Below are 26,765 nucleotides of genomic sequence, written 5' to 3' on the forward strand. Positions count from 1 at the left end.
GGGGGGGGGCAGTGCGGGGGCCATTAAAGCATAGCAGGATCACGTCCAATGTGCTGTTATGGTTTCAATAGACCCTGACAGCCTGATTACAACAGGAAACACAGCTCTTAAACTTAGTAGTGTTTCCAATACCATATATTTTGGATATACCTATTCTTGTTTTCTTATGCTATAACGAGTGGTAGCACATACAGTGGACTGATAGCATTTCAAAATAATATTAGCCTTTTGGTATTCCCCAAGCAATATAATGAGACCTTCACTCATCTAAATTTCCACCTTACAGAGTCTCAAGTGACAGAAAAGAAAGATTTGTTTTATAAGTATATATTGCACTAATGAGACCCAGTGTACATGTATATTTCCAAGCCACTTTACTGTTTGAACGTAAGCATATAGATTGAGAACGTTCATCACATAGACTTGTGATATTCACCTGCTTTCCACTGAGCTGATAGAAGGAGAGCTTCTGACCCCAGTCTGCCACAGCCAGAATGTCATTGTGCTCATCCCTGTGAAAAAACAACAAAATTACTCCTTGTCAACATATTGTACTGAAGGGGCTTTGTCTGTTTAGGTAATGATGAAAGCGCTAATGAGAGTAGAGAGCCCACCCTTCAACTAAGGGACATATGGTCAAGCCCTTTCCTCTATCAAAGGAAAGGTTTTTTTACTCTTAACAGATTTAATTGTATACCAGGAGACAGTATTGCACTTACCTTTATTATTTTTATATGTACCTTTATATGTACCATCTATGCCCTGAAGAATTCACCCTGTCGAAGCATCCATGAGCAAGACAATGAATCCCTAGCAGCTCAAGAGACACCATTCCCTGGCTGATCTGACCTCCCTGTGATGACCAATCATATTTCCTGTAGAAACCCAATAATAATATATCTGGTGCATCTTGTCATTGAGTCTCATCACTGCTATATTCTCCTCCACGCTTGCAACATTTCATCATCCTGTCTGCCCTTTACTCTTAAATAACCTATTCAGTAGTCCACTGTAGTGTCTATAACCTTGCACCTTGCTTTGGCTATAGAGGGCATCAAGGAGGAGAGATAACTACTCCAAGCCATCATACGGCTCTCCTTCACAGAAACAGTCTTACCACTCCCTGGTTGACCACTGCCACCTGCTGGCCCCTTACAAGCTATTGACTTAAAATGCAATGTAGTCTCAATAGCACATCAATATATAGAATCTTGGGAACATGGATGGACAAAGAACAAGTTTATGTGGCAGTGTGAGGCATTAGCTTGACTAAATTGTTGAAGGTGAGATAGCAGTCTGTTTTTCTACTAACTTAGAAGGGTTCCAGGCAATGGACCAGATAGGAGAGGAGGAGCCTCCTGGACGCTCTATCTTGACTTTCTCCTCTCCGTTCTTGTTTCGTATGCTCACTACTCCATTCATCATGCCAAGGGCAAGGTATTGGCCATCGTTTGTCCACCTGCAGTCAAATGAGACCCTTTAATATAAATGTGTCATGAGAGTGTACAGCTGTTGCAAATAGTTACAGTTAAAGACTTTACTTACCCACAACATGTTATTTTGCTGCTAACTTTATGTTTGTTCACAGATTTTTGCTCAGGTGACCAAAGCCCTAAAAATGGAAAAGGTGCTCAGATGATCAGTGCTCCATGTGGGCTTTCTCTCTTCTGAATAGTTTTATAGTATATTATGTATAAAACTTTAAAATACAGAACAGAATTACATTCATGGTGCACTCACCAAAGTCCCCAGAAGAGCAGGAGGCAAGTTGGTGAGTGACAGGGTTGTAGGCAACACACTGGATAGAGTCATTGTGACTACAGATAAAGACATGAAAAAATAAAAAAGAGTTTTGGAGGAATACACACTACAGAGGGAGCATTAGTATTAAAGTGATGAGCAAGAGAATGACACTTACGTATATTTTAAAATACCCTCCAGTTTAGATGTCCAGATGATGATACTTTTGTCTGCTGACCCAGAGGCAAACCTTTTACCTGCAGAAGAATGTAGCGATTAATAAGATAACACTGATGACTGATGAAGGAAAATATTGTATATAAATGGAAAGTCTGTTGAGTACCATCTTTGGCATAGGCCACACAGTACACTATGTCTTTGTGTCCTTTTAAAGGCTGGATAATAGATCCATCTGCTGCGTCCCAAACCTGAAAAAAATAGATAAAATAAATTAAATGTAATAAAATACATGTCTTCTTTAGATGTCTGCATTTCTTGGCCAACGAAAACAGGTAAGCCTTACAAGGACACGATGCCCTGCAGCAATGATGAGTTGGCTACCATCTGGCTTGAAGGCAAGGTCATAAACACTGCAAAAGAGAATAATGGATTTGTTTTGAAATGGTTTTTCAGTCAGTTGACCGACAACAACAAGGAAACATGTGGAACATATTCATAAGTTCCAGCTTCTCAAACGTGAAGATTTGCTGCTTTGCTCAGTTTCTTTAATAATTTGGGCAGGACTTCCCTTGGCAAATTACATATTTTGTTGATTTTTTTAGTGAAATAAAGTATATTTAACTCTGCAGCAAACAGACATTGAAAAAAATGTGATGCACTATTACTTTTTATTTCATGAAGGTACAGAATAGAAAGACTTTCTATTCCTGATATAGGAATTTTCACGTACTCTTTCTGTAGATCACTCTAAGTTCTGAAATATTTTTAAGATGTCTTGTACACACAGCGTGTTTGTATTTACTCATTTGGCAGACGCTTTTATACAAAGCAACCTACAAGTGAGGGACATCTCTACCCACAGATTTTCAATGATCTTCAAAGTCAAGACTGTGAGGGCCGTTCCATAAGCTTCAGTTTGTGGTTCTTGATGTAGCACATGGTGGATTTTGAAGTGTATGTATAATGAATGTATAAGCCAGCCTCTTTTCGGTTCCACTTTCTTGACTGACTGCATGCCATCTACCTCCAGTATTTGCTGTTTAATTTCTTTTTCTATTGTTTCAAAAGTTCATGAGATCAAAAGTAACAGTAACATTAGAACATTTAAATGTCTGTTTGTCACAGGGATTTACTATTTTTGACTTCAAAATACAGGCAAGTGTTACTTGCCTTTTTGCAAACAACTGTAGAATAAGTGAAAAATATCTGACAGATAAATAAAATCTGAAGCCCCACAGCCCTATCAATACGTCACTGTTTTGTAAAAACACAGAATTAGTTGATAAAGCAAATAAAGCTGACTGTTCATTTTACAGCCTGTTATCTTGAGTTGACAGAGGTATAGATAACTTCATATTTTATATACATTGGTACACTACGTTATTCACATCAAGCAATGGTGTGCAGCAACAACCAAGACCTTACTGTTCACGAGAGCTAGTTAGCTCCGACCTAATGTATCCTGTTTCAAAAGAAAGCTGACAATCAACACTTTTAATAGGAAAATATTCTTTTGCATGAAAGCTTACATACAAGAAATACAAACCGGCTTCGGCATCACCGTCATTTATCACCGATAATCAATTTGCTGCGGGGCTAATGCTAGCTAGCTGGTTAACCCTAGTTGACATAGCAACCGCCGTTGCTAACCACCTAGCGTTACATCCCAGCACAGAGCATACGCTGACAGCGAAAGATAAATATCCAGACTCTTACCATTCACTTGTTTCTTTCCATGCTAGAACGGCTCTCATTTCCACCTTTTCACACAAACCGATGTTTTTATCAACAGGTTATTGTTGTTTGAGCAATCGTTTTTTCATACTAAGCTCTGTTTCCAAGAGTCGTTCGCACTGCGCAGACTCGCATTCAGTGTTGCCAGATTTGACTAGCAAGAAGTAGTGATGTTCTCAGGCAAGTTCTTCACTTCTGTTTAAGAAGTGTCTACAATTTCTAAGCAGTTTCATGGACGTTTATTTGCGATGGACATCAGAAACTATTGTATCCTCGGAAAGTATAAATCCCACTGGATCAACAAACGTTTGCGTATCCGATCAGATTTGAGTGAGGTATGAGTCAGATTTACACAAAAGCGTAATTTGTTTTTTTTTCAATCACCTGCATGCACCTGTGCCTCTCACCTCAAACTGTATATTTGCATAACGTCTCTCAGTTTACAAGTCTCTGGACTGCAGTCCAACAGTTCGTATCTGAAAAGATGGAATGGTACTAAAAGGTAACCCAGATTATAACCCGCCCAAGTAAAGACACGTTATCCCAATACGGCGGAAAACCCGTTTAATCTGGCAACACTGCTCGGGTCTAGTCGCTACTTCCTGTGTACAGAGCAAGCGGTTGTGTTTGCCTGAACTAGACCTCCACTCCGTTGATGACATGTTGGCAGAACCAGTCTCCACATTTGTCCTACACGGCTTTAAGAAAGGAAGGAGTTCGAGGCTGAGAAGTATTCATGTATGTCATGTCCACCCTTGAATCAGTCTGTTACATTAACATTTTGTGCTTTGCTGCTTATCACGTCTACAGCCAAATCTAACATGCATGATATGTGTTGTGGTGATACTGTCCTGCTTTATATGATACCGAGCAATGTAGATGTCATGTTTGCGTTGTTGTTGTAAATTCTAGGTAACCTAAATCCACCACTTTAGAATCCACCGCTGTCTCACACGGGCTCAGAACCAGCAACACACCTATCAAAATGCATCCCACTAGCCGTGACATCCAGCTGGAGACCAGTGGAAACATAAATAACCAAAGTCATGAAGATGGTAATGATTTGTGCCACACTTCCATAATGCCCCCTGGCTGGATCAGGGAGGTGAGGCAGAGGAAAGCAGGCAAGACAGCAGGCAAACTGGACGTCTACATTACAAGGTGACTGTTTTCTTGTAATCCTCTCTGTACGTAATCATACAGAAAAAAACTAAATCAAATCAATATCAGAGATACACACACAGTTTTTCAAGGTACTTGGCAGGTAGGCTATTCCAACATTATTTACCACCGTTGCTCTGTGGATTTTAGTCTGTCTCACTGTCTTCTGTCTCTTCATGTAATCCCAGACTGACTCCATGATGTTGAGGTCAGGGCTCTGATAGTATTGTGTGATGGATAAAAATCTTATCAGATAATGTGCTTAAAACTTGCATTGCAGATGCAGTGAGATCAGAGTCTAATGATCTTTCTGTTGTTTTAAGTCCTGAAGGGCAGAAGTTCCGGTCAAGGGCATCCCTGCACGCTTTCCTCCTAAAAAACAGAGAAGGGAACTTAGACTTAAACCTTTTTGATTTCACCACATCCAAGGATGATGTCATCACCACTTCACAAATGTTCCCCTCCCAAATGAAACCGAAGAGAACAAAGAAAAAACATGTGGACAGACAGCAGGAGACAACCCAAGATGCAACAGAAATTCTGGATCCACCGCCACATAAATCTAAAAGAGCGTCTAAAGAAGAAACTGTAAAGAGTGCAGATGATGCTAACCATATTAATACTGACGTCTTAATAGAGGTTTTAGAAGTGTGTAGAGACAAAACGGATGAGGCTGTGAAATGCTGCAAACAAGCTGAGCCTTCAGCAACAGTGGATGATGTCAAACTGCAGAACAGCCCTCAGAGAGTCGGGCTGAGAGAGAAGCTTCTCCGACTAGCTCCGTCTAGCAAACAAAAAAACACTTCCTGTGTTCATGTGGACAAAGAGGCAGAGTCACACCCTTCTGTCCCGACTCTGAATGTTGAACCTGCCACTGAGAGCGAGAATGAAGGTGACGATGAACAAGGTGCAGACGAGAAACAGATTCACAGCAAAGGCGACAACAGGGAGGAGGTGTTGTTACCTGACATCACTGGCAGGAGCTGTACACCAGTGAGAGATTCCCAGAATAGTAAGTATTATCTACACTGTCTGAGAGCTTTCGAAAAGCATCAGCGTAGTTTTCCCTGATTCTAATCTTTATTTTTATACATCTAATACAGTGCAATGCAATCAATACAGTCACATGTTTTATCGTATCATGTTGGTCTCCCTTTATACAGTTTCCAGAAACTTTCACATTTCCCGCTATAAATACATTAAAAAAATCTAAACCAAAAACTTAAAAGTGGCACAAATAGCCCTCTAAAAAGAAAAAGTATACATGTAGGTGTCTGATAAAGAAGGAAAAGAGAAGAAGTGTCTGTTATTACAGAATATATGACATGTAAGTACTTTCAGGGAGTATGGAATTGACTGAATTAACCTTATTGCACTAACAGGACCATTACAGGACTCTCTTAATAAATGTGTTTGTTTTTTTTGCCCTAGTTCATGTGTGATTTGCTCCATCAGATGGGGTTCCCATACTATTTGAATTTATCATTTGTATGAGACAGGATCAGGTTTTAACCTCGTCATTGTAATATGGTGTCCGATAGTAGGATTTGAACAAATAGATTTTAGCCTCCCATTTCTCTTTTATTAATAAAATGTTATTGGACAGAAATATTTGATATAGATTGGAGATTACTTAATGTCCTCCTTTTTTTACTTTTCAATCCTATAAGGAACTGTTCTGTTGGAGTGAGGTTTTTAAAAACATTAACCATGCTGATGTGTGTTCTTTTTTATATACTGTACATAAATGTTTCCTCTCTGCCTAGAGTCCAAGGGCTTAGAAGACAAACGGAAAACAAGCCCTTATTTCAGCGGGAAACACTTTAAAGATGGTAACATTTGAATGATTCATTTGATACAAGATGTGTATATTTGTTTGTGGGACATACACTTCAGCATTTATGAATTAAAGTCATGTTTGGTTTGAGACATGTACACTGTCCGTACTCAGGACTTAGCCCTCCCAGGAGGAAGGTCTTCAAGAAGTGGACACCCCCCCGTTCTCCATTCAACCTTGTACAGGAAACCCTTTTCCACGACCCCTGGAAGCTCTTGGTTGCCACCATTTTTCTGAATAAGACCAGTGGTAAGACCCAACAGACAGATATTGCAGAAACCTTGGATGGTGTACCAACCAGTACTCAAGTGTGGCATTTCACTGTTTTTTTTTTTTTTTTTTTTCCCCAATACTCCAGGCAAGATGGCCATTCCTGTACTGTGGCAGTTCTTTGAGCGTTACCCATCCGCAGAGGTGACCAGGCAGGCCGACTGGAAGCCCATGTCTGAACTTATGAAGCCACTTGGCCTGTATGAGCTTAGAGCCAAAATACTCATCCGCTTTTCAGGTGAATGTGCCTGTCTACTGTACCTGATGGATGACAGTATCCACGCCTGTTTACATGCAGTTTACCTGCACAATTACAGTATCAATGCATGTGTTGTAACGGCAGATTTGTATGGTTTTAATCAGAATATACAAATCAATATCAGTGGCCAGAAAAACCTCAAACTGCATTTTCTCCTGTCTAGATGAATATCTAACTAAACAGTGGCGTTACCCCATCGAGCTGCATGGTATCGGGAAGTACGGCAATGACTCCTACAGGATCTTCTGTGTGGAAGAGTGGAGACAAGTGAGTATAATCCCAACTATTCTACTTTCAGTGGATTACATCAATGTTCATTAATGGCAACTCTTTATTTTTATTTCAAAGGTGACACCTGAAGATCACAAGTTGAACAAATACCACGCTTGGCTGTGGGAGAACCATGAAAACCTTGGAATCTGAAACACAAAGTACGAGGAACTGCAAAGAAGACTTGTTGTAACACACACTAGGAAAACAATTATATCACGTAGACACTGCACTATCCAGCTATACTATCATGATGATGAACTAGCACTGTTAAACCTGAATCGCCTTCGAAATTATGCAGTGATACTCTGGAAAAATCATTGTTAAAGTTTCTTTAAAAAGTTTTACTCAGTTTATAATAAAACTTTACACTTTAAAAGTTGAAATGATTCATGGGTGAATTATTCAGTCAGTCTTCTGGCTGGGTTTCTTGTGCCATCCTTTTACACGTAGATGACAGCCAAAGACATCTTCTGACTGCATCAGGTTAGTCCATTGTCACAGGCTAATAATCTGACTTGTTGTGTGCACTGATGTATGACTTTACACTCCACACAGCAGCTTTCTTTTGTTGGGTGGGGTGGGAGGGGGTAACCTGATTCCCAAGGCAACTGTTGCCACCGCAAAACACTCAATGAATGCACAGGCATGTCACAGTTTAATCTCTAACTAGTGCCAGTACAGTAATTTGTTATATTTAGATTTGGAGTTATGATTTCATGCTAATAGAATTGCAACTTTTAAGAAGAAAATAAAATCGTGCAGGATTTTACACTTAATTCCACGCAAAGACTTGACCTCTCTGGTGGGAAAACAGAAGAAACAGCCTGAACTACAAAATGAAACTACGTGAGAGAAAACAAGCTTTCTTTTTCCATTTTTTCGACTATTATAATGTTACTGTTAAACATGTTAAACATGCTGTGATGAACTTTATTTCAATCTTCATTATCACAGCAGCCATCTCTATAGCTTCCACACCGCTGTGTATTCCTCATGACACACCTCCTGTGCGGCAGAGTCGCAGTCTGGTGGTCACTCCCATGACATTTCCCATCATCTCAGATTCTGCCCGGCTGAGGACAAGCAGTCAGGTGCACATAGATTCATTGACTCTCCATTCATTGTGTGACTCTACTCCTGTCTCATGGGAATATGTTTGCTTTGAGGTAAAAAAAAAAAAAAAAAAAAGAAAGAAAAACTTAATAAATCTGCTCTCTAGATTATTCCAAGACTGAACCCTTTACATCCACCACTGGTCCATAAACGCACCGTCAGCCTGGAGACACCAGTTGTTCACCACCATAACCACCAGAGGACACTGATCTTGCAGAGAAGGGAGCACTACAGGTAGGACCACTCGGTGATCTCACTGTGATTGACTTTTACTGAGAAGTACTAAAAAAGTCACATAATCACTCGCACCAATTCCATCTTTGCTTTAAAGTCAAAGTTCAAAGTCACTGACTTGTAGTTGCTTTGCCAGGTATCATCAAGTGTGGCGAAAACCCTTTTATGGAAGCAGCAGTGAAAGAGAAGAATACAGGTAAAAGTATGAATACCTTCACTTGACACCCTGTGTTGATGAGACTTTTATCCTCTAAGTCTAAAAGATAAGTCTTTCTTTGTCCTGTAGGAAGGAGCTGAGAGATCAGTTAAAGAGGCAGATAGAGGAGAAATGTGTATCACTGAAGTTGCAGCTGGCCAGTAAAGTGAAGGAAGCAGAGTTTGTACGTGAAGTGGACCGCCTCGCCCTGTCCAATGAAAGAGAACAAAGGATCCAGCACAAAAAAGCAATGACAGCGTACAGAGATGAGAACAAGAAGGTACAGCCCCACACATACATTATACAGTATATCCACTGCTAATGCTTTTGTGCTGATGCCACTCACAATAGTGTCCTGAAAAATGCTTCAACATGATCTCAGGTTACAACAAAATACATAGGGAGCATTTGAGGTTTTTCTCTTGTCTATGTTGTGTGTGTGTGCAGCTGATGGAGCAGAGCTGGCGGGACAGAGCACTAACACGGTCCCAGGAGGTCCTGAAGGAGAGAGAGCTGCTGCGCCTCAACCCCATTAACTGGAGTGGAACACTGAAATAGGTTCAACCTCAACATCCAGAGTCAAAAGTTTCAGGTCGTGCTAATGCACTTGGGCATGCATGCCAGACGAGAATGAAACACAACATACAGTATATAGTGCATGTAATTAATGTGGTAATAGCCATCGAAGGAACTAAAGAGGGATAATTCTACGGTTTTATAATCTGAACATATAAGAATGCCAATGTATTTCCAATCCTACAGTAAATTTTAAGACTTAAAGGAGTATAATTTAGCGCTGAACTTCTGTGACATTGTCAGATTTTAAATCAATGAAGCAGAACCAGAGATATCGTTTTTAATTCTATGCATTTAATTCTATTCTTCCAAGTCAAAACCTGGGGCCTATATAACCCACAGTGCAACCCGACCGCCAACAGTTCTGTTGGGAGATTAAGGTGTGTTATTTTAGTAGCAGCTAAAAGATCAGAGATTAGGAAGAGATGAGGAACAGGCTACAGAGGTCTGGTACACTCATTTCTTTCTAACTCTACATCCTCAGATTTTTTTCTCTGAAGCTACAAAGAACTACATTCTACTTTTTTAATATATGTGCTGTTGTACTCCCCAAGACATACAAACAAGCTTTGATGTGTAAAATCCCCTTTAAGGGTTTCTGCAACTTTAATTTATGATGCAACACGTAATGGTAGAAAATAATTTTCCACAAGGTAGAAGGTTTTTCCCATTATGTTTATGTAAAGGACGGAGGATGCTTAAAAAATGAAATAAAAATTCTAATAAAAAACATGGAGTGACAAACTTTTATTGTAAAGCAAACATTTACACTTAACAATGACTATGGACAACCTTCCACCACAGGAAAACCAAAGATAAATAGATGGACGGATAAGAAGTGATGCTTCAGTGGCCTTTCAACATGATGCTACTATACCTGCTAGAATTACAATTAAATAGATTTAAAAAACTGCATTGAAAATGTACACAAAAATGCACAGAGGAAATGTCGAGAGCAAATTATGATAAACATTTTCCCAATAAATATTGCTTTCAAAATAAATTAAAGGCAACAGAAAATGGCTTGCATCGTCAAGATTAGAGCTGGTATTTACCTAAGCACTAAGTGGTCAATAGCAGTAATGTTTGTAATCCAGCAGTTGTTTAAAGTCAGTCTTCCATGCCAAAGTAAGACAAATCAATAGATGCAGTGTAGTACCGTTCCTTTCAATTCCTATTATCATGCAGTATTACTAGAAAGAACCATTCAGGAGGTGAGGAGATAAAAAGTTCTGTGAACATAAATAACAAGTGGTTCATAATGGAAATATCCCAGAGTTTCAATGAGCCTTCTCTTTGAGCTGATATGGAAAATCATCTAATCATCTAATCCCATGCCCCTAGCAAAAAGCTGAAGTGTTAACCTGACAGTCAAAACCAACATACCATTCAAACTATGGGAAAAGCTCCACTTCACAGCATTGACATGGTGAAAAACGATGGACATGATGACTGGAGGTTTTGATTGTGTGGAAGAAAACGACATCATTTCTCGAGCAACATCGAGGCCAGATGGAACATCCAAATGCATAATCGATTTGAACAATCAGTAGTGGTCTTCATGTCACCCTTGTTCCCAACAAAGTTGAGGTAGGGGATAGAGTTCTTTTACATCAGTGCAGTATAGCCTTGTTATTTCCCTTTCAACATTTAAGGCTAATTCCATAGCCTTAAAGTTCTCACTTTTTCCTGCGTTATCCTATTCATTAACATAAATTAACCCAAGCCCTTTCAAGTAACTCCCCAAACCAAAATAAATCCCTGAAAGACGAGCATTGTAGGGATAGTTTCCTGCCCCAGTCGAGTCTTGTTCACTTTTACTGGCTGGTATTCCATGGTCCTTGTAATAAATCATGGCTACCGACAGTCTAGCGCCCCTTCAGGAATCCATCCAGCATGTAGTCTCCCTTTTCTGTCAACCAGTATCCAGCCATAGCAGCCACGCCTCCAATGAAAATGGCTGTGAAAACCATGTCACCCTTAGCGGCGAGCGTAGCTAGGGCACAGATTACAACGCCAAAAAACATCTGCTGCAGAACAAGGACCTCATCATCTGTCATGTCATCAAACAGTCCCTTCTCTGGGCCGGCTGAGGAGGTACAGGAAAAGAAAATTAGCCATTAGTTCTGAGAAGATGTCAACAATATATCTTTTTGCATATTTACTACTGCGACTACATACCAGGAGGCTTATTCTCAACACAAATGCTGTCTCTTCTGATGAAGCCTTCGGCACAGTCACAGTGGAAGGAGCCTTCCTCATTGATACAGGCCTCATTGAGTCCAGGGCATGCTATTGCACGTTCACTACATTCATCTACATCTGTGCCAGGAGGCAAAGAAAGAAAAGTTTAAGGACACCAGAGGTATGTAAAGAGGTAAACTGTATACAAATTTAGGAGCTCAGAAGAGTATCCTTACCAAGACACTTGGCTCCTTTCAATCTGTAGCCACGTGCACATTTCTTACAGCGGGCAGGACCACTACCCATGCATCCTACACATGCCTGGTCACAGCCTGGACACAGCAAAATCACAGAGGTCAACACTACATACTAAACTGGCCATTAAGTGTTATCTTGACAACTGTAAGAATTTGTCATACAATGAAAAATGTTTTAAAACTACTGTTGATAATAATAATAATAATAACAATAATGATAGTCAATTTATCATTTATCATTATCGTTATCCAAACATTCACCAGCTCTTACTTCTTATAACCTATGTGTAGATTTGCTGCTTTTCTTTGTCATATACATTATGACAGTAAACTAAATGTCTTTGGGTTTTGTATTGTTATTTGAGTAAAACCAGAAATTTTACATTATAACAGGCACTTTAATCAATTTAAACGTTCAGTAAATTACACAAGCGAGCCTACCTCTGCATTCATAAGATCCATCCGTGTTGTGACAGTACGTGTTGGAAGGACAACGAGCCAGCTCTGTACCACACTCATCAATGTCTAAAAGACATACAAAGGCAGTCAGACAACACATATCCAACAAACTGGCACAAAGTCAATGACTCCATGACCTCTGAAGCCACACTCACCCACGCACTTGTTGTCGTGAAGGATCCATCCTGGTTTACAGTCAAGGCATTTGTAGTCCTGCGGCCCTGAGCATTTCTTACATGAGTGATAGCAAGCTACAAAGGATGAGAGACACGGACACAGCGAGACGGTCAATTTCCGACGACCTCAAACCGAATTCAATACATGTAGAGGGTTCAAACAGTTTTCTGAATCTGAGGCACCTGCACAAGCTCCTGCGCTGTCATTGGAGCTTTTCTCTCTGTAATAGCCATCAGCACAGCTCTGGCACAGACGGCCCGAGTATCCAGGGTCACAGACACACTCTCCATCTCCCAGGCGAGTCCCCTCCCCCTCGCAGCGGCCCAACCCTCCACACACACCACCGGGGCCTGATGGACACTCTGTATTGGATGAACATGCTATCAGTGGTACTCCGGAAACTGGATTCTAATTAAAATCATTTCATTTTACATCTTGATGAAATTAAAATCATTTGTCACATGGGACAACAATGGACAAATTAGGTCTGGCATGGTAAGGTTTTCAAACTGACATCAGATCAGCTTGTAACTTGTGCTAAATGCTTTGCGTTTTCCTCACCTTTGCAATCAGGTCCAAAGTGTCCAGGTGGACAGCAGAGTCTCAGCTCCTCTATGCAGAGCCACTCAAACAGGTCTGGTGCCTCCTGCTGCCTACAGAACACATACATTATGTCAGTCATGGAGTTAAAACAGGTGCATGGCAATACACCTTAACAAAACATAATTACACACACAGCTGGTGCCAACTCTGTCTCAGTGTAAAAATTTGTGTGATTAAAAACCTTTATTCTTATCCAAATTTAAGATACTCTTGTTACTTTGTTAACTTTATATTTTGATTTATATTTCTCAAAATATTCATAATTATTGTTTGTACTTGCAGCAAGATCGAAATTAACCAGATTTACGGAGGTTATGGTCTACTACATGATGCACACTAGCCTGGTTGTTCAGTGGTTCATATAATGTAAGTCTGGTGTTGTGCCCATTGACGGCTGTTTTTGCCAACTGGTATGGATGACATTGACATCTGTACAGGTTTTTGGGATCCTACTTACAAAAAAAAAAACCACCTCTTAAACACTTCAAAATGTCTTTAATTGTCCTGTAAAACATTAAGTGCTCCAAGCAAGCACTACCAAGGCTTCTGTGTTGACTGAAAGTGACGTCAGCAGGGTAGACGTCACGTGCTACTGAAGAAATCAGTCAACATAAACACAGTGTCAGGCTCAGTGAAAAAGGTGAAACAAAATGGCAATCCAGTGTGATTACCATGCTATGCACACACCACATTTACCTGTGGAACCACCATGTCTCCACTTGGTCCTCTATCTGCTCCAGCAGCCGGTTACATTCAAAATCTGTTTTCTCACAAGCAGCTTCTACTATCTCTAGGAGCCGAGTCTCACTAAAACAAGAAGCCAAAAATTAAGAGATGAAATACAGTAGTTGAATAACAGAGCGGATGCTGCGCCCCCCTCCACCCACATAAAAATAGTGAAGCCTTGCTCTGGGACACAAAGGACTGTAACATTTAAAATAGACTGTCTTATGAAATCATTCACACATCACAAAATATAATACACATGTGCAGAGAAGACAGGACTGAATCACGTTCTTCAGGATTGTTCCAGTGATACAAAGTCAGATTACAGTTGGAGTTGGTAATGTAACAATATGAAAACTTACAATTTGCATAATTTGTTATCTGTTATAATACCAGGCATTTACTGGCTGCACAATCCATTTAGATTTAGTAGCAAGAATAAATTAAGTATAGGTGTAACTCCACTTAAAACTTGCTCTTACCTGCGTGCATACTTAGCCAGCTTCTCCTCTTCCCAGGCAGTGTTACCACCCCCAAAGTTCTTGTTGGCTGTTTTCTCTAAGCCCTAAAAAGAGGGAAAGAGAGTTTCAAGACTCCAAATATATGTGCATAAACTGATGGTTCACTGAGTTAATTGCACTACCTTAATGAAACTTTCAGTGAGCTTCCGGCAGGTCTGGCATGGTGCTGTCTGGACTCTCACCACTGAGAGCTCTGAGAGAAGCACCAGAGCAGGTAGGAACGGCCGGGCCCACCACATGATCCTTCAGAGGGAACAATAAACACAAAACTAGTATGTATGGCACATAAAAAACAGTTAAATGTTATATACTTTTCAGTGATCATGACAGGAAGTATCATTAAACATACATATACACGCATATGCTCTATCTACTTAAAACTAAATTGCAGTATATTATAAACCATATATTCAATATTTTAATCCTGTTTATAAATGCTAAAAGGGATTTAAATTCAGGTGTTGCCCAGAAAGGTTTTACCTACTGTAAGTGTCTTTAGAGACTCTGACACTTGCATCAACTGGGGAACATATCTGGATATATCTGCACAAAATAGTGTAATACCAAGGCTGTGTAATATGCACTGGCGATGTTTTATATGTTTTACATTTTTAAGCTTATAATGATCAGTTTTTGTTGAGACTGTGTCAGAGTGGTGATGATATAACTCTATATATGTAGTTTTTGTAGTCGTACTGCATTGCATTAGCTATAATGCGGTCCTATTGTTTCGTCTATCCCCTGTAACATCAATGGCATTATTATCTCACAAAGATTAAAGCCATCTTTATCGTTTGGGTTAAGTTTAAGCTGACCCCACTGCACATAACAAAATGCAATCCTCATGTGGCACAGTGACGGGTCTCCATGTTTTGTTACATTAATTCAGTCTTGTTAGGAAAGCGTTAAAACGCCTATCTTAGCCTGGTCAGGCTGCTCTAGTTTCACCGATAGCTTAGCTAGCTCAGCATCAGCACCACACAAAATTAGCCAAGTAGCAGCCAGCTAAGGTCGATAGTTAGCTGCAAGCCAAAGCTAACGTTATATCATTTCATCACACATTAGCAGGCGAGTGTCAAAAAAAAATCAGGGGCATTGCCCTCTTAAGATATTTAACCATGGATGTATTAAAGAGTATTCAACGTTAAATATCTGCTAAGTAATCTGTACTCTAACATTAGCTAGCCGAACTGTTTTTATTGGCTACACTGCTCTTACCGTATTGCAAAACCACCGCGCCTGCTGCACCACTGATGATTGTCCGATTCCCTGCTGGTTCACACAATAAAGAAGGAGTTTCATATTTTGGACAGCCGGTTTTAAAGCTTCAAGTGTGCCATTTTAGTTGGCAACCAAAAGCAATGGTCAGCCAGCTGAATGACTAGCTAGCTAACGCTGGCAGTGCTCATACGGGGTCATGTAGAGCAGGGATGAATGAATGAATGGAGAGCTTCCAGTTGGTTCTCTGTTTTCCATGCAGCTGCCACACAGAATATGGCACCGCCCAACCCCGCTGGGATTTAACTTGTCAACCAATCAGTCAGCACTACACTACACACAGACTGACGGTGTCTCTGTGATGTCAGTGAGGACAGAAGCTGTATATCAAACAAGCCATTTAAACAACAAGTAATGTCACAGCCTTTGTTTGATTATCCTCACAGTGAAGTTTACTTTGCAAACCACACCAGCATTGCACACGATCCACAAACAAGAAAGAAAACAACACAACAAAGGTCCGTGAAGGAAATACAATTCTTCCGCAGTTGTTCACGTACATTGTTGTACAATGAAAGATGGGGTATTATACACATACATGTATATATGTGTGTGTATGTTTACACTTACTTGTCGAATATCTTCTATTTTCCAGACCGTATGATAAAAATTTTAAGAAGTTTAAAGGAGTCATCTGCTCTGATATAACTATATAGTGAGGCTGTTTTATGTTATATTTTGAAACATATCCAATTCAGCTGTTTGATTTTGAATGTTTGATAAATACATGTGGTCTACACTTTGGCCTACATCATTATAGATGCCAGTGTTTTCAGGTTCAGTTCTCGGGGTAAGGAGAGCCGGTGGAAGAGAAACAGCAACACAGTCTGGTTTTCTGGTTGGTTCTGTGTCTTCTTCCAAATCACACTCCTCATTCAAATATTCAGAGAGGGAGGTTACAGTCTCTGCACCTTCTGCCACATCAGCTGGCTGGGTGCAGTCAATCTGTTCCTCCTGACGTGATGTTCAGATCAGCAGGTACTGCTGCATGAGTCTGAAACTGAGGCTGAAACATTGCACAGATTTCCCAGACTGTAACATCAGTGATGTTGATCAGCACATCTGCTGCAAAGCTCTCCAGTTCCTTCATGAGGACGTCCTCAGTGTAAGCCTGTCTGACCTTTGTGTTGATAGACAGGACCAAGTTGCAACTAGCGGAGCGGGATAAGCGATCTGTTGGAGCATAGTGGACAGAGCAGCGGAGACCTGGTCCAGAACAGAGTTTGTGACGCTGACAGCTGCTGCTGGGGCATGTTTAAGTAGGTGCTTGGAAGATGGACCCGGAAACCCTGAAGGACTCTGGGAACCACCTGGATCACCACATCCCGTGGGCCAAGCAGGTTGTTGCTGGGCGCCAACTGCTGCTGCTCTGAGCGCCTTTAATGATCTTTGGATGTTGAAAACATGGAGGCATGGCCTCTGGAGAGTTGAGCAACTTCGTGGCTTCAAATCCACAGTCTTCAATTTTCATGCTCCATTGTCACACCAGCGTGAGAACAGGCTTGGCATCAGCATCATCGAAGTCTTCAAGTTCAAACGCCCAGAGCAGCACTCTCTGCAGTCTGAGCCTTGTCACCTGATTTTCAAGCAGCCGTGCAGAGCCCGTTGATATACGGGCATTAACTGAATTCTATTTAGGTCTAAAATATCAAATAATGGTAGAATATACTATAAATCTTAATGTATTCCCAAAAACGCCCCCATTTTAAAATTGTACGAGAATCTACCCTCTAATTTCATGTAAATGTGGCATTTTCATGAACCATATTATATTTACCACCTGAGCTGCTGCTGCAAACTGTGGATGAAAAAGGTGAGTATGACCTACAATATACTAGTATAATATAGAGACAGTAATGTTCACTGATGTGTATGCTAGCTACATTCCTGTTTATATATTATGACTTATTTAGCAGTTCAAAGATTACCTGTCTGTCTCACTAACCATTATCTATTGTTCTTCCTTTTACCATCTGAGCTGCTGCTTACTGAGGACAGAAAAGATGAGTATGAGCTTCTGACCTGGAAACAAAGTGACCTAGTCTGTAGTATTTCTACGACATGAAGACATAGATAGAAATATTGTGTTACCTGTTTGGTAATTCAAGGTTTTTTTTTGTCTGTCTCACTAACTATTGTTTATTGTTCTGTCATTTTACCACCTGAGATGCTGCTGTAAACTGTGGAAAAAAGGATTACTACTACGACTGTCCCTCACAATGGAGGGTGTTTTCAGTTTTGTTCTAATGTTTTGTTTTAATCTTTTCAGAGCCACTGTATCAGATGAATTCAAAATACATTTTAAAGCTGTTATGTAAACACTTTGAGACACTTCAAGATATCTGCTCTGAACTGCCTGTGCAGAGGCAGCCTTAAAATGTAGTGTCCCGCACAGATAAAGATAGCAAAATCTGGATTTCCTGAAATACCCCAAAGCAGGAATCAGCCTATGAGTTCCCTTGTAATAATACTCCCTCAACAAGTTTTCAGTTTTTGCTGTAATTTTTTGGCATCCTGTGTTTGTGCAGAATAAGATTTGACATTGATTTGTGGTCAGAAGAGCAAACCAAGATTCAAGAAACGTTCTTTATTCAATCCCACTAAACAGTGAAGACAAAACACAGTATAAAACGGACTCAGCATGCCCACAAAGCAAATGAATATACAAACGGCAATAGCTTATTTTAGTTTAATTATTTTTCTTTGTGTGTCTCAGGGCTTTTATATTTAATACAATGGCATGCAGGTTGCAAATACTAGTAAATAAACACACACGTGGCTTAAGACTGAAAAACAGCTGTAGGGTCAGAACCAACACAAAAGAGCAATTTGCTTCACTAAGATCCTCTTTTTGTATTGTAATGTAATTTTAGTCGTCTGCTAAGCCGTGCTGGTTTTGAAATACATTCACCACAGACCACTGTGTAACTAATCTGTGTCATGTTTTTCCTTGAATTTTCTTTTTGAATTAGTGTGAGGTTTTAACGTTGTGCTCTTTAATTTCTCCGGAGCGGCAACAGCTCAAGCAATAACAGCCCTGCTCATATTTGAAAAACAAGCGACTGTTTCTGCTGCCAAACCCCTTTTTTGACAGCTACTAGACCCCAGATGTTTAGACCAGCAAATGCAAAGGCTGAAAACTGATACTGATTTTTATGAGTGTCTCACCATATCACTTCAGGATCTTTCAAGTCATTACTGGCTGCTCATCCGAAAACTGAAGCTTGGTCACGGGTCATCCCCTCCTGCTGTCAGACCCAGTCCATTTCATTGACCTTAGGGCTTGTGTCAGGGCTGGAGGGAGGCGTAATTAGGCATGGCTGCAACGGCACCATTTCCCCACAGTCCTCTACTCCTACGCCAACACAACTCTGGGACACCCCTGCAAGGCGTAGCACAGTTGTCCCTGCTGTGAACCCTGACAGCCCTCTTGCCAGAGCTCGGGATGCCACCCTGAGCCCCCCTGCCCTCTTCCGCCTGGCTGATGCCGTGGCCATTTGCCGAGCCCCAGCCAGTTCAGTCAGAAAACCCAGGCTCTGGGAGGGGAGGCTGTAGACATGAAGGCCACGGAAAAGTTCTGGCAGCGGCCGTAAACCACCTGGAGGCTCAGGTGGAAGTGATTCAAACTGTACCAACATAAACCGCTCACCAGCACGGCCCTGTAAATAGTCCGCTAGAATGCAGCTCAACGAAGCACTAAAGACATCAACACAGGGAGAAGAAGCGGGGTAGCTCCTTCCTGCCTCCTCTTTCTCTCTGTCTCTGTTCTTCTCCCAGCTCCGAGCTCCCCATTCTTCAGCCCTTATCCAGGTGGCCTGGGTTAGGACTAGCACCACTTTGCCCCCCTGCTTTTTCAATCGGTCCAGTCTTGAGTGGAGCCAAGGCACGGGGCCCAGTACGCTGAGCTCAGTCTGGCTCCACAGGTCTAGGGACACACCGAAACCGAGGGCCTGGAGGGATGAGCCCAGGTGACACATCAGCTCTGGCAAAACCTGGTCATCATCAGGTGGGTACAGCAAAACCACATGACCACCACCCACTGCACCTGAAACAGAAAAAGATTAAAAGATGGAGGAATTAAGGAATGGTTTGACATTTTCAGAAATATGCTTGTTTGCTTTCTGGAAGAAAGTTAGATGAGAAGATTGATACCACTCTCATATCTGTGTGTTAAATACACAGCTACAGAAGATTGTTAGCTTAGCTTAGCACAAAATAGAAACCGTGGTAAAAAAAAATATCAGCCTTGTATCTGTCAAACAGTTACAAAATCCACCTACCAGCCCATCTAAAGCTCACTAACAGGTTATATCTCGTTTGTTTAACCCTTACAAAAACCAAAGTGTTAAAACAACAATTTGTCATTTTATGTGGGATTTGTGTTCCAGACTGTTTCTTGGCTGGGAGCAATAACTTAAGTGTCCACTGTTTCCCTGGCGACTGTCAACTACTTTAAGTATAGTCAAAAAGTATAGTCAAAATATGAGATAGGATAAGAGGAGATGATTTTCATGGATTAGACTGCTGCACAGACAGTGGCAGTAGTGGGAAGAGCACTTCATGCAACAGTAAACACAGGAGCATTATTATTCTCTACACATGCATGAATGAAATTATGAAGATTTATTTTAGGGGATGCAGAAAATAGTGTCTTCCCAGTCTGAAATGGATCTCAGACTTGCACACACCTTTAACGTCATCTTCTTTCAACCATCTCCACACATAGCCTGAAAGAAAAACAGAGTACACATTGAGATCTTTTGCTGCGGTGCTATAAATATTTAATGACACATGACAAACAACTGACCTTTCAGGACCCCTTGTATAAAATAGGCTCCTAGTATGGCCAGACACATCAGCAGTAATCCGATGAGGAGTGGCAGGCTCCATCTCCAGCGAGATGCTGGAAAAATAAGTTATAAAGCACAAAGTTCTTCATAAAACATGTTAAAGTTTCACAGGCACTAATAATGGCTTTAACAGTGGCGGGTGTACAGTGCAAAGCACCAAGGCCTAATAACTTATTTACCGATTAAGAATGAAAGAAATGTGGTTTGTTTTAGCTGTGAAGAGTTAAACATTAAACTCGTCTAATCTGGGTCTGGACAATAATTAGTAGTCTTACTTGCAAACAGACACTGGGGCTCTAAGTATGACTTCATCCCATGTATCTTTATCTAAAAATGAGTAAAGAAGTTAATGTTAGTACAGTACGTACTGTAGGAAGCAGTGATGAAAAAAATATTGTACAGTATACAGCGGGGTCCACTGTATGTACTGTACAATATTACTTTATTACTGTACTGTATGTATATTATATTTCCTATATATAGGTTATTAAGCCATTTCTCACCTGAACACAAAGCAGAGGATGTGATGACACATTGAATTCTCCTGTTTTCTGAAAAGTGAATAAAGAATCAAATGAATAAATTTTAAAAATGACGTCGTTAAACGCGATGTGTAAAAAATTTGTTCACATTGAACCAATAGAAATTGAGATTGTCTGATAATTTATGGCTGAATTTGTTGTGTCCGTTTTTATATAATTTAACTCTTTAAAGTGATTAAATTCATGAATGTTTGCTGAATGTGAGCCATTAAAATCAACGTGCTGAAAATAGATGATTCATCAAGGAAATCACTCTAAAGCTTTTAAAAGCTCGGTTTGTAAAGTTTTCAGCATTACTGTTACGTATATACTCTTTATAGTGCATAGAAACCACAGCTATGGACATTTAAGGTGAGGGTTAGGTTCATGGTTACAGTCAGGATCTGACCGGGGCCATAGCTACTACTGAGGACACTGAGATCATGGGTATTTTTTCAGGGATTTTGGAGGTTTAGCAAACAGAGGAGGACAGTTTAACCACTGAAGGCTTCAGCATTTCCCCCCTAGAATTTAATCCCTGTCAGTGTAGCAAAGGCTTTAAAAACAGTGTTGGAGTGATGGAGGGACTGGAAATCCTGACTACAGCCCTGGATGTGTCTCGTTGTAAACAGATGTTGATAGCCTGAGAGAAAGTGCTGCCTAAGAGGCTCAGCTCAGGAAAAGAAAGCACTCTGTACATCCTCAGTTTTTCCTGATGTTTTTTTACCCAGTGTCCATTGTGCGTTGCACTCCAGCCTGCATGGCTGTGCAGTCTCTGTCTGGAGCCCATCACCTCTTCACACTGGCCTCCTGCCACATCTTTCTTGCACAGCCACACCTCTGCCTCCAGTCTGCAGGGGGCAGTCACATTCCAGCTCAGCCCTGTGCCACCCTCCCTCATTTGAAACTCCTCCATGGACACAGACACATTGTGCTGCATTCTTTCAAGTGCATCTAAAAAAAAGAAAAAAAAAGATTGCTACGATATGTATCTAATTTGCCACGCAAATTAATTTTGATCTGAGCTCGGTTAACTCCCTTTACCTTGTTGATTCTTGAAAGGGCAGAATTCTCTCCGAAATGCTTTTCCCTTCCACCGCACCTGGAAAAAAAAAGTTGTTATATATGTTAATATTTTCAAAAAATAAATATCTATTATCTGTTGTCTGTTACTATGAACATGTCAGCTACCTGGAAGCACAGGCATGGGGCAACCAAGTTTGACGAGATGATCATTTCTCTCTTGCCTTTGGGCTGCAAAGGTTAAAAAAGGTGACACAGATCAATATTGATATTTGATTGACAGACTGATATGAATGCATCGTCTGGATTTATAATAGATTTAGCACTGACTGACCCATTCAAGAATCTGTCCAGGCATTTCATTCCTCATTATCTGGCACATGAGATCATCTTGTGTGGCATTAGTGTTTTCCAGATGGAGGACGACCACGTTTCTCTTATGATCAGTCTCAGCTCGGAGTCTGGGAGCTGAGACAGAGAGACGTCCGTCATCATAGCTTCAAATTGAGCTGTACAGGTGCCACTTTACAAATATGTCCAACTGTAGACAATACATGCCAGAATAGAAAAAAACACAGGTGATAACAAAGTGATTTTACAGCATCTCTTACCATCACAGTCCTTTACAGCCATCTCTAGGTCCATGGAGCAAACTGAAAGATACAGGAGGGAGTAAATACTCAATGAGATTACCCTGCACTTAAGCTTGTCTGTGCTTACATTCCAACACTTAACCTCACCTTCTTCTAAAGACGGGATTGTGACATTTTGGATGTGGTATGTTGGATGTGCGTAGACCTGGACCACAACAGGACTGCCAAACATCACTTTCTCTGTCAACAGCAGCTGCATTTTCTGGAAACATGTACATTTGTAAATTGAAACTCTGTATTACTCAGTGATGATCAACAGTCTGAAAGACAAAGATGTTTTGGAAACTTGTCTCTTTGAGCAATTCAGGAAATAGGAATGCAGCACAATGTGACACTAGCCACTTTGGAGGAAGTATTAAAATCCTTTACATAGGTAACATCTTTACCTGTTTGGCCCTCAAACTTTTTTTTGTTTAATCTTCTGTATTTTATAAGCTTATCATATATATTTTTTTAAATATTAACTGTAAAGTAACCTCTAACTATCAAATAAATGTAATGCAGAATTGATTAAGTACAATATTTCCCACTGAAATGTAGTGGAGTTCAGGTATAAAATTACATAAAATGTAACTAATCAAGTAAAATACCTTAAAGTACCTGAACTTTTGATTCATGTACAGTTCCTGAGTAAATCTATTTAGTTATTTCCACAACAAATCAACAACAGAAACAACAACTACATGAAGTAATTCCTTCACACCTGCCCAGTATTAACTTCCTTATGTGTGAGCTGTTGAGAAGCTTGGACTAAACTGGAGTGGCTTAGTTTAAATTCCAGTGTCTTCCAAATTTCAGTGGTGCCCGGGGAGCTCAGACACACTCTCAAAGCTGTAACACAGAGAGTAGAAGAAGAAAAAAAACTATGAAAAAGTCATCTGTAGAAAAGAATAAGTGTGACTTTGTGTGTGTTTTGGGTTGAGCTCATGATTTTATACCTCTTGGTTCAAGGGGAACAATATTACCACTTCCATCTGCCATTTGATTCATGCCGAACAACTCATCTTCCTCAGTACGTTCACCGGATTCCTCAGAAACCTCCCTTGTATTATCCACTTCTGCAAATATATGTGCAATGCAGTCGCTGTCAGTAAAAACTACAGCAATATTTTGACAGCAGCTGACTAGCTGACAAGCAAGACAACAAAGATAAGAATGCAGAAAACAGCTTGACAATAACAGAAGCACCAACAAAAGAATTTACCATGATGAAAACAATGCATGATGCCTTTCGGAAAAATGATGGTCAGAAGAATTCAAGGTGTGTTACCTGAGTTGACAATGTCAAAGATGTAAGATTTATGATAAAATCACCTTGGACAGTGATAATGATTTGCAGGCAAGGTTCACAGTCTTGTGCGGCTGAACAGCACAGCATCACTTTAAGCTGCATATGCGTAGCGTCGGCTGTATCGGTTGGATCAAGCAGGACAGCAGGGTACGGAGAGACTATGGAAAGATAAGCGTTTTTGCTTTAGACAGACCATTTCCATGAAATGAGATGCACTCGTGTTGATCGTGTTGTTTACCTGAGCTCACGTGGCAGTCAGTCACACCCTGAAGAAAGACAAGAGGTCGATGAGAACTGAGCGTGCCCAACAAGTCCATTCACCCATCATGAAACTCGCCTCTTGAGTACCACAAATGTCAACAGTATTGAAGGAGGTGTCCAGCTCCTCTACAAACTTAAAGTAGTTCTACCAGCACTAAAAGTCCTGATTATCAGCAGCTAAAGCGCTGATTATGCAGGAGAGGAGCTAATATTAAAAAATCATTGTCTTAAAAACAAACAAATAACTTAAAGTAACCATAATGAAAGCAGGATTTTTCATAGGACAGAGTATATGATACTATGATGTTCTTTTCGGTGGATTTACATCAAACAAAACACAAGCTACAACAACTCTCCTTGGAAATAGAGCAGGGGAATAAAGTGTCATGCGGAGACACAGTTGTAAATAAGTAATGAGTATTAAACTCTGATCTCTCTGTTTGTCTGTGTTGTTTCCCTGAATCCACGCCAAAACATGAAGCCTGCACACTACACTTATTATCCATGTGTCAGTTGACTATATCAACTATAATATATCAACCATAAACAATAATAAAGATGGAAATAAACCTCACATTATGAAGAAAAAGTAGATCAACTAAATTACAAACAATCTATAAGTGGATTTTTATTTAGCTGCTGTCTTTTATCATAAAGGATTTATATTTATAATATAATAGATATATAATAAAATCATAACATCAAAATAACATCATAATAAGGCGTTAGAACACAAAACTGAGACATTACAGCCATAATTAAAGAAGTGGCTTTGTTACAGTCTGGTTCCATGGCGACATTATTAAGAAAGCGGAGGATTATCATGGTGGCTTGTTACCTCGCTACAGGTGAGTTCAGGTGCGTCTTGGTCAATCATCTCCAGCGCGCAAACAAACAGCCAGAAGCGCAGCGGTAACAGCAGAAGGAAGATAACATGTGGCCCCCGAAGGAGTGTGATAGCCATGTCCTGGAGAGCGCCCCTGCGCACGCCTCGCGACCAACTACTAAACTACCCTCCTCCGAATCACAAAGAAGAAATCCTGTTAGCCTTGGGTCCAGCCAGCCTCCCAGCATGACACTGCTTGTTACTCTCAGAAAAGAGTGACCTCGGCTCGTGCCACAACAGCAGACATTTGTGACGTTCCTATTTTATTTTCCCCCTAGGCGTCCTTGCCAGTGATTGATAGCTGGGGAGTTGGGCGTGTTCAGACTGGATCGAGGAAACTTGTCACGAGTATGACAGGTACCTGCTTGGTTGGTGAATGATTGAACGGGATGAATAGCATAAAATAAGAGGCAAAAAAGAAAAAAGGCTGGTCTGATTGGAAGCACGCCCGACTCTTTTGTTGCAAGAGAAAGAGCCAATTGGTGTTAATGATAAGCCCATGAGGTAAGGTCAAATAATTTCTGGGTGATCTCAATTACCAAGAATATTACTGAACCAACACCTTTTCATGGTCATGATTACCTTCTTCTTTTAGCTTTGAACTCTTACAATAATTAAGTGAGCAGGGAGAGTATTCAGCCTGTCGCTCAACTGCACATGGTTGTCAAAACACACAAAACACAGGAATTCAACCTGTGAGGCTGTGACCATTTAGTTAGAGGGTTGTCTCATAAACTCTAGATCACCTTTGCACCAAGTTCTTACAGTAGTGGCAGTTGTTTGAATGTCTTCAGTTGGCCTGCTATGGTTTAATAATTAAACTCTTGCCAGGTGAGTAGGTCGATTAAGTCTGCTGTTATGGATCATAATTTGTATTCTTGCTTATCTAGAACCATGACACCTGTGCAAGCTGTGGTGCATTAGTGTGTGCAATCACAAAGATGTAAATTCTTTGTGGATCTTAAATATATTTGACTGTTTCCATGATTACCATGTGCCCAGGGAACATTCTCTTAAACTCTGTGGTTTAACGCTTTATTTTATGGTATAAAGGCTGTTCCCATGTGACTAAACTCACCTAGTTTAAAGGGGGATTCAATCTCCATATACACTTAAATTCAAATGACTGTATAAGCTGCATAAAATTTTTTTACCCCTATTTTCCATGGCTGTATTCTTGTATTTGTCATATAGTATAACCCACACCTGGAATTTACATCATGTATGTCAGCTTAGTAAAAGTGGGAAATGTGTGGGTGAGTTCAGTGTCACATCACAGTAAATTACTCTACTGATGTGAGACGTGCTGAACTGTGTGTGCATTGGTGATTTACTTCCTTATTAATCCTGTCAAGCAGGTCTTTCACTCAGAGTACTGGAGTCATGTTAATGTTGTTATCTTTCAGTGTATCTCATTTTGAAAGAACAGGTTTTAGAAAAACGCAACATGGGGCTTATGTAACAGAGATTCTGAATTTCAAAAAAACAGATGTCAGTAATAT

At 40.4% G+C, this 26,765-nt stretch overlaps 5 protein-coding genes across 5 annotated transcripts in view; 2 read left to right on the forward strand and 3 right to left on the reverse strand.

Annotated features, from left to right (window-relative positions):
- Positions 1-3,772, reverse strand: part of ift122 (intraflagellar transport 122 homolog (Chlamydomonas)) — a 19,746-nt gene extending 15,974 nt beyond the window's left edge. The window contains exons 1-8 of the mRNA XM_023429539.2: positions 3,637-3,772; positions 2,264-2,330; positions 2,084-2,168; positions 1,919-1,997; positions 1,741-1,817; positions 1,546-1,612; positions 1,313-1,459; positions 437-512 (exon numbers count right to left, since the gene is read on the reverse strand). Of these exons, the coding sequence (XP_023285307.1) occupies positions 437-512; positions 1,313-1,459; positions 1,546-1,612; positions 1,741-1,817; positions 1,919-1,997; positions 2,084-2,168; positions 2,264-2,330; positions 3,637-3,674 (636 nt within the window). The 5' untranslated portion in view covers positions 3,675-3,772. The remainder of the gene's footprint in view (positions 1-436; positions 513-1,312; positions 1,460-1,545; positions 1,613-1,740; positions 1,818-1,918; positions 1,998-2,083; positions 2,169-2,263; positions 2,331-3,636) is intronic.
- Positions 3,773-4,238: 466 nt separating this feature from the next.
- On the forward strand, positions 4,239-7,837 carry mbd4 (methyl-CpG binding domain protein 4). Its single transcript, XM_023429523.2, has 8 exons — positions 4,239-4,392; positions 4,567-4,815; positions 5,139-5,827; positions 6,582-6,647; positions 6,767-6,901; positions 7,011-7,160; positions 7,345-7,448; positions 7,530-7,837. The coding sequence occupies exons 2-8, from the start codon at positions 4,640-4,642 to the stop codon at positions 7,602-7,604; spliced, it is 1,395 nt and encodes a 464-aa protein (XP_023285291.1). The 5' UTR covers positions 4,239-4,392; positions 4,567-4,639; the 3' UTR covers positions 7,605-7,837.
- A 221-nt stretch (positions 7,838-8,058) lies between these two features.
- Positions 8,059-10,258, forward strand: LOC111672182 (uncharacterized). Its single transcript, XM_023429512.2, has 5 exons — positions 8,059-8,545; positions 8,674-8,801; positions 8,938-8,997; positions 9,088-9,277; positions 9,445-10,258. The coding sequence occupies exons 1-5, from the start codon at positions 8,291-8,293 to the stop codon at positions 9,553-9,555; spliced, it is 744 nt and encodes a 247-aa protein (XP_023285280.1). The 5' UTR covers positions 8,059-8,290; the 3' UTR covers positions 9,556-10,258.
- Positions 10,259-10,305: 47 nt separating this feature from the next.
- creld1b (CRELD disulfide isomerase 1b) lies at positions 10,306-15,969 on the reverse strand. The gene is made up of 11 exons (XM_023429511.2): positions 15,719-15,969; positions 14,623-14,743; positions 14,462-14,544; positions 13,950-14,060; positions 13,212-13,303; positions 12,833-13,012; positions 12,629-12,724; positions 12,456-12,539; positions 11,994-12,089; positions 11,755-11,895; positions 10,306-11,662 (listed from the first exon to the last, which is right to left on the reverse strand). The coding sequence occupies exons 2-11, from the start codon at positions 14,737-14,739 to the stop codon at positions 11,442-11,444; spliced, it is 1,221 nt and encodes a 406-aa protein (XP_023285279.1). The 5' UTR covers positions 14,740-14,743; positions 15,719-15,969; the 3' UTR covers positions 10,306-11,441.
- Positions 15,970-18,350: 2,381 nt separating this feature from the next.
- Positions 18,351-25,603, reverse strand: LOC111672188 (interleukin-17 receptor C). Its single transcript, XM_023429520.2, has 16 exons — positions 25,216-25,603; positions 24,355-24,382; positions 24,140-24,274; positions 23,764-23,883; positions 23,529-23,656; positions 22,913-23,027; positions 22,784-22,825; positions 22,507-22,640; positions 22,341-22,403; positions 22,194-22,251; positions 21,877-22,103; positions 21,132-21,179; positions 20,904-20,955; positions 20,586-20,681; positions 20,467-20,505; positions 18,351-19,823 (listed from the first exon to the last, which is right to left on the reverse strand). Exons 1-16 carry the CDS (start codon positions 25,339-25,341, stop codon positions 19,030-19,032), a joined length of 2,205 nt encoding a protein of 734 aa, XP_023285288.1. The 5' UTR covers positions 25,342-25,603; the 3' UTR covers positions 18,351-19,029.
- Positions 25,604-26,765: the final 1,162 nt, after the last annotated feature.

The sequence above is a fragment of the Seriola lalandi genome, unplaced genomic scaffold (assembly GCF_002814215.2).
Source record: "Seriola lalandi dorsalis isolate HSWRI2012SDOR001 ecotype SW California unplaced genomic scaffold, Sedor1 jcf7180002054896, whole genome shotgun sequence".
NCBI classification, from domain to species: Eukaryota; Metazoa; Chordata; class Actinopteri; order Carangiformes; family Carangidae; genus Seriola; species Seriola lalandi.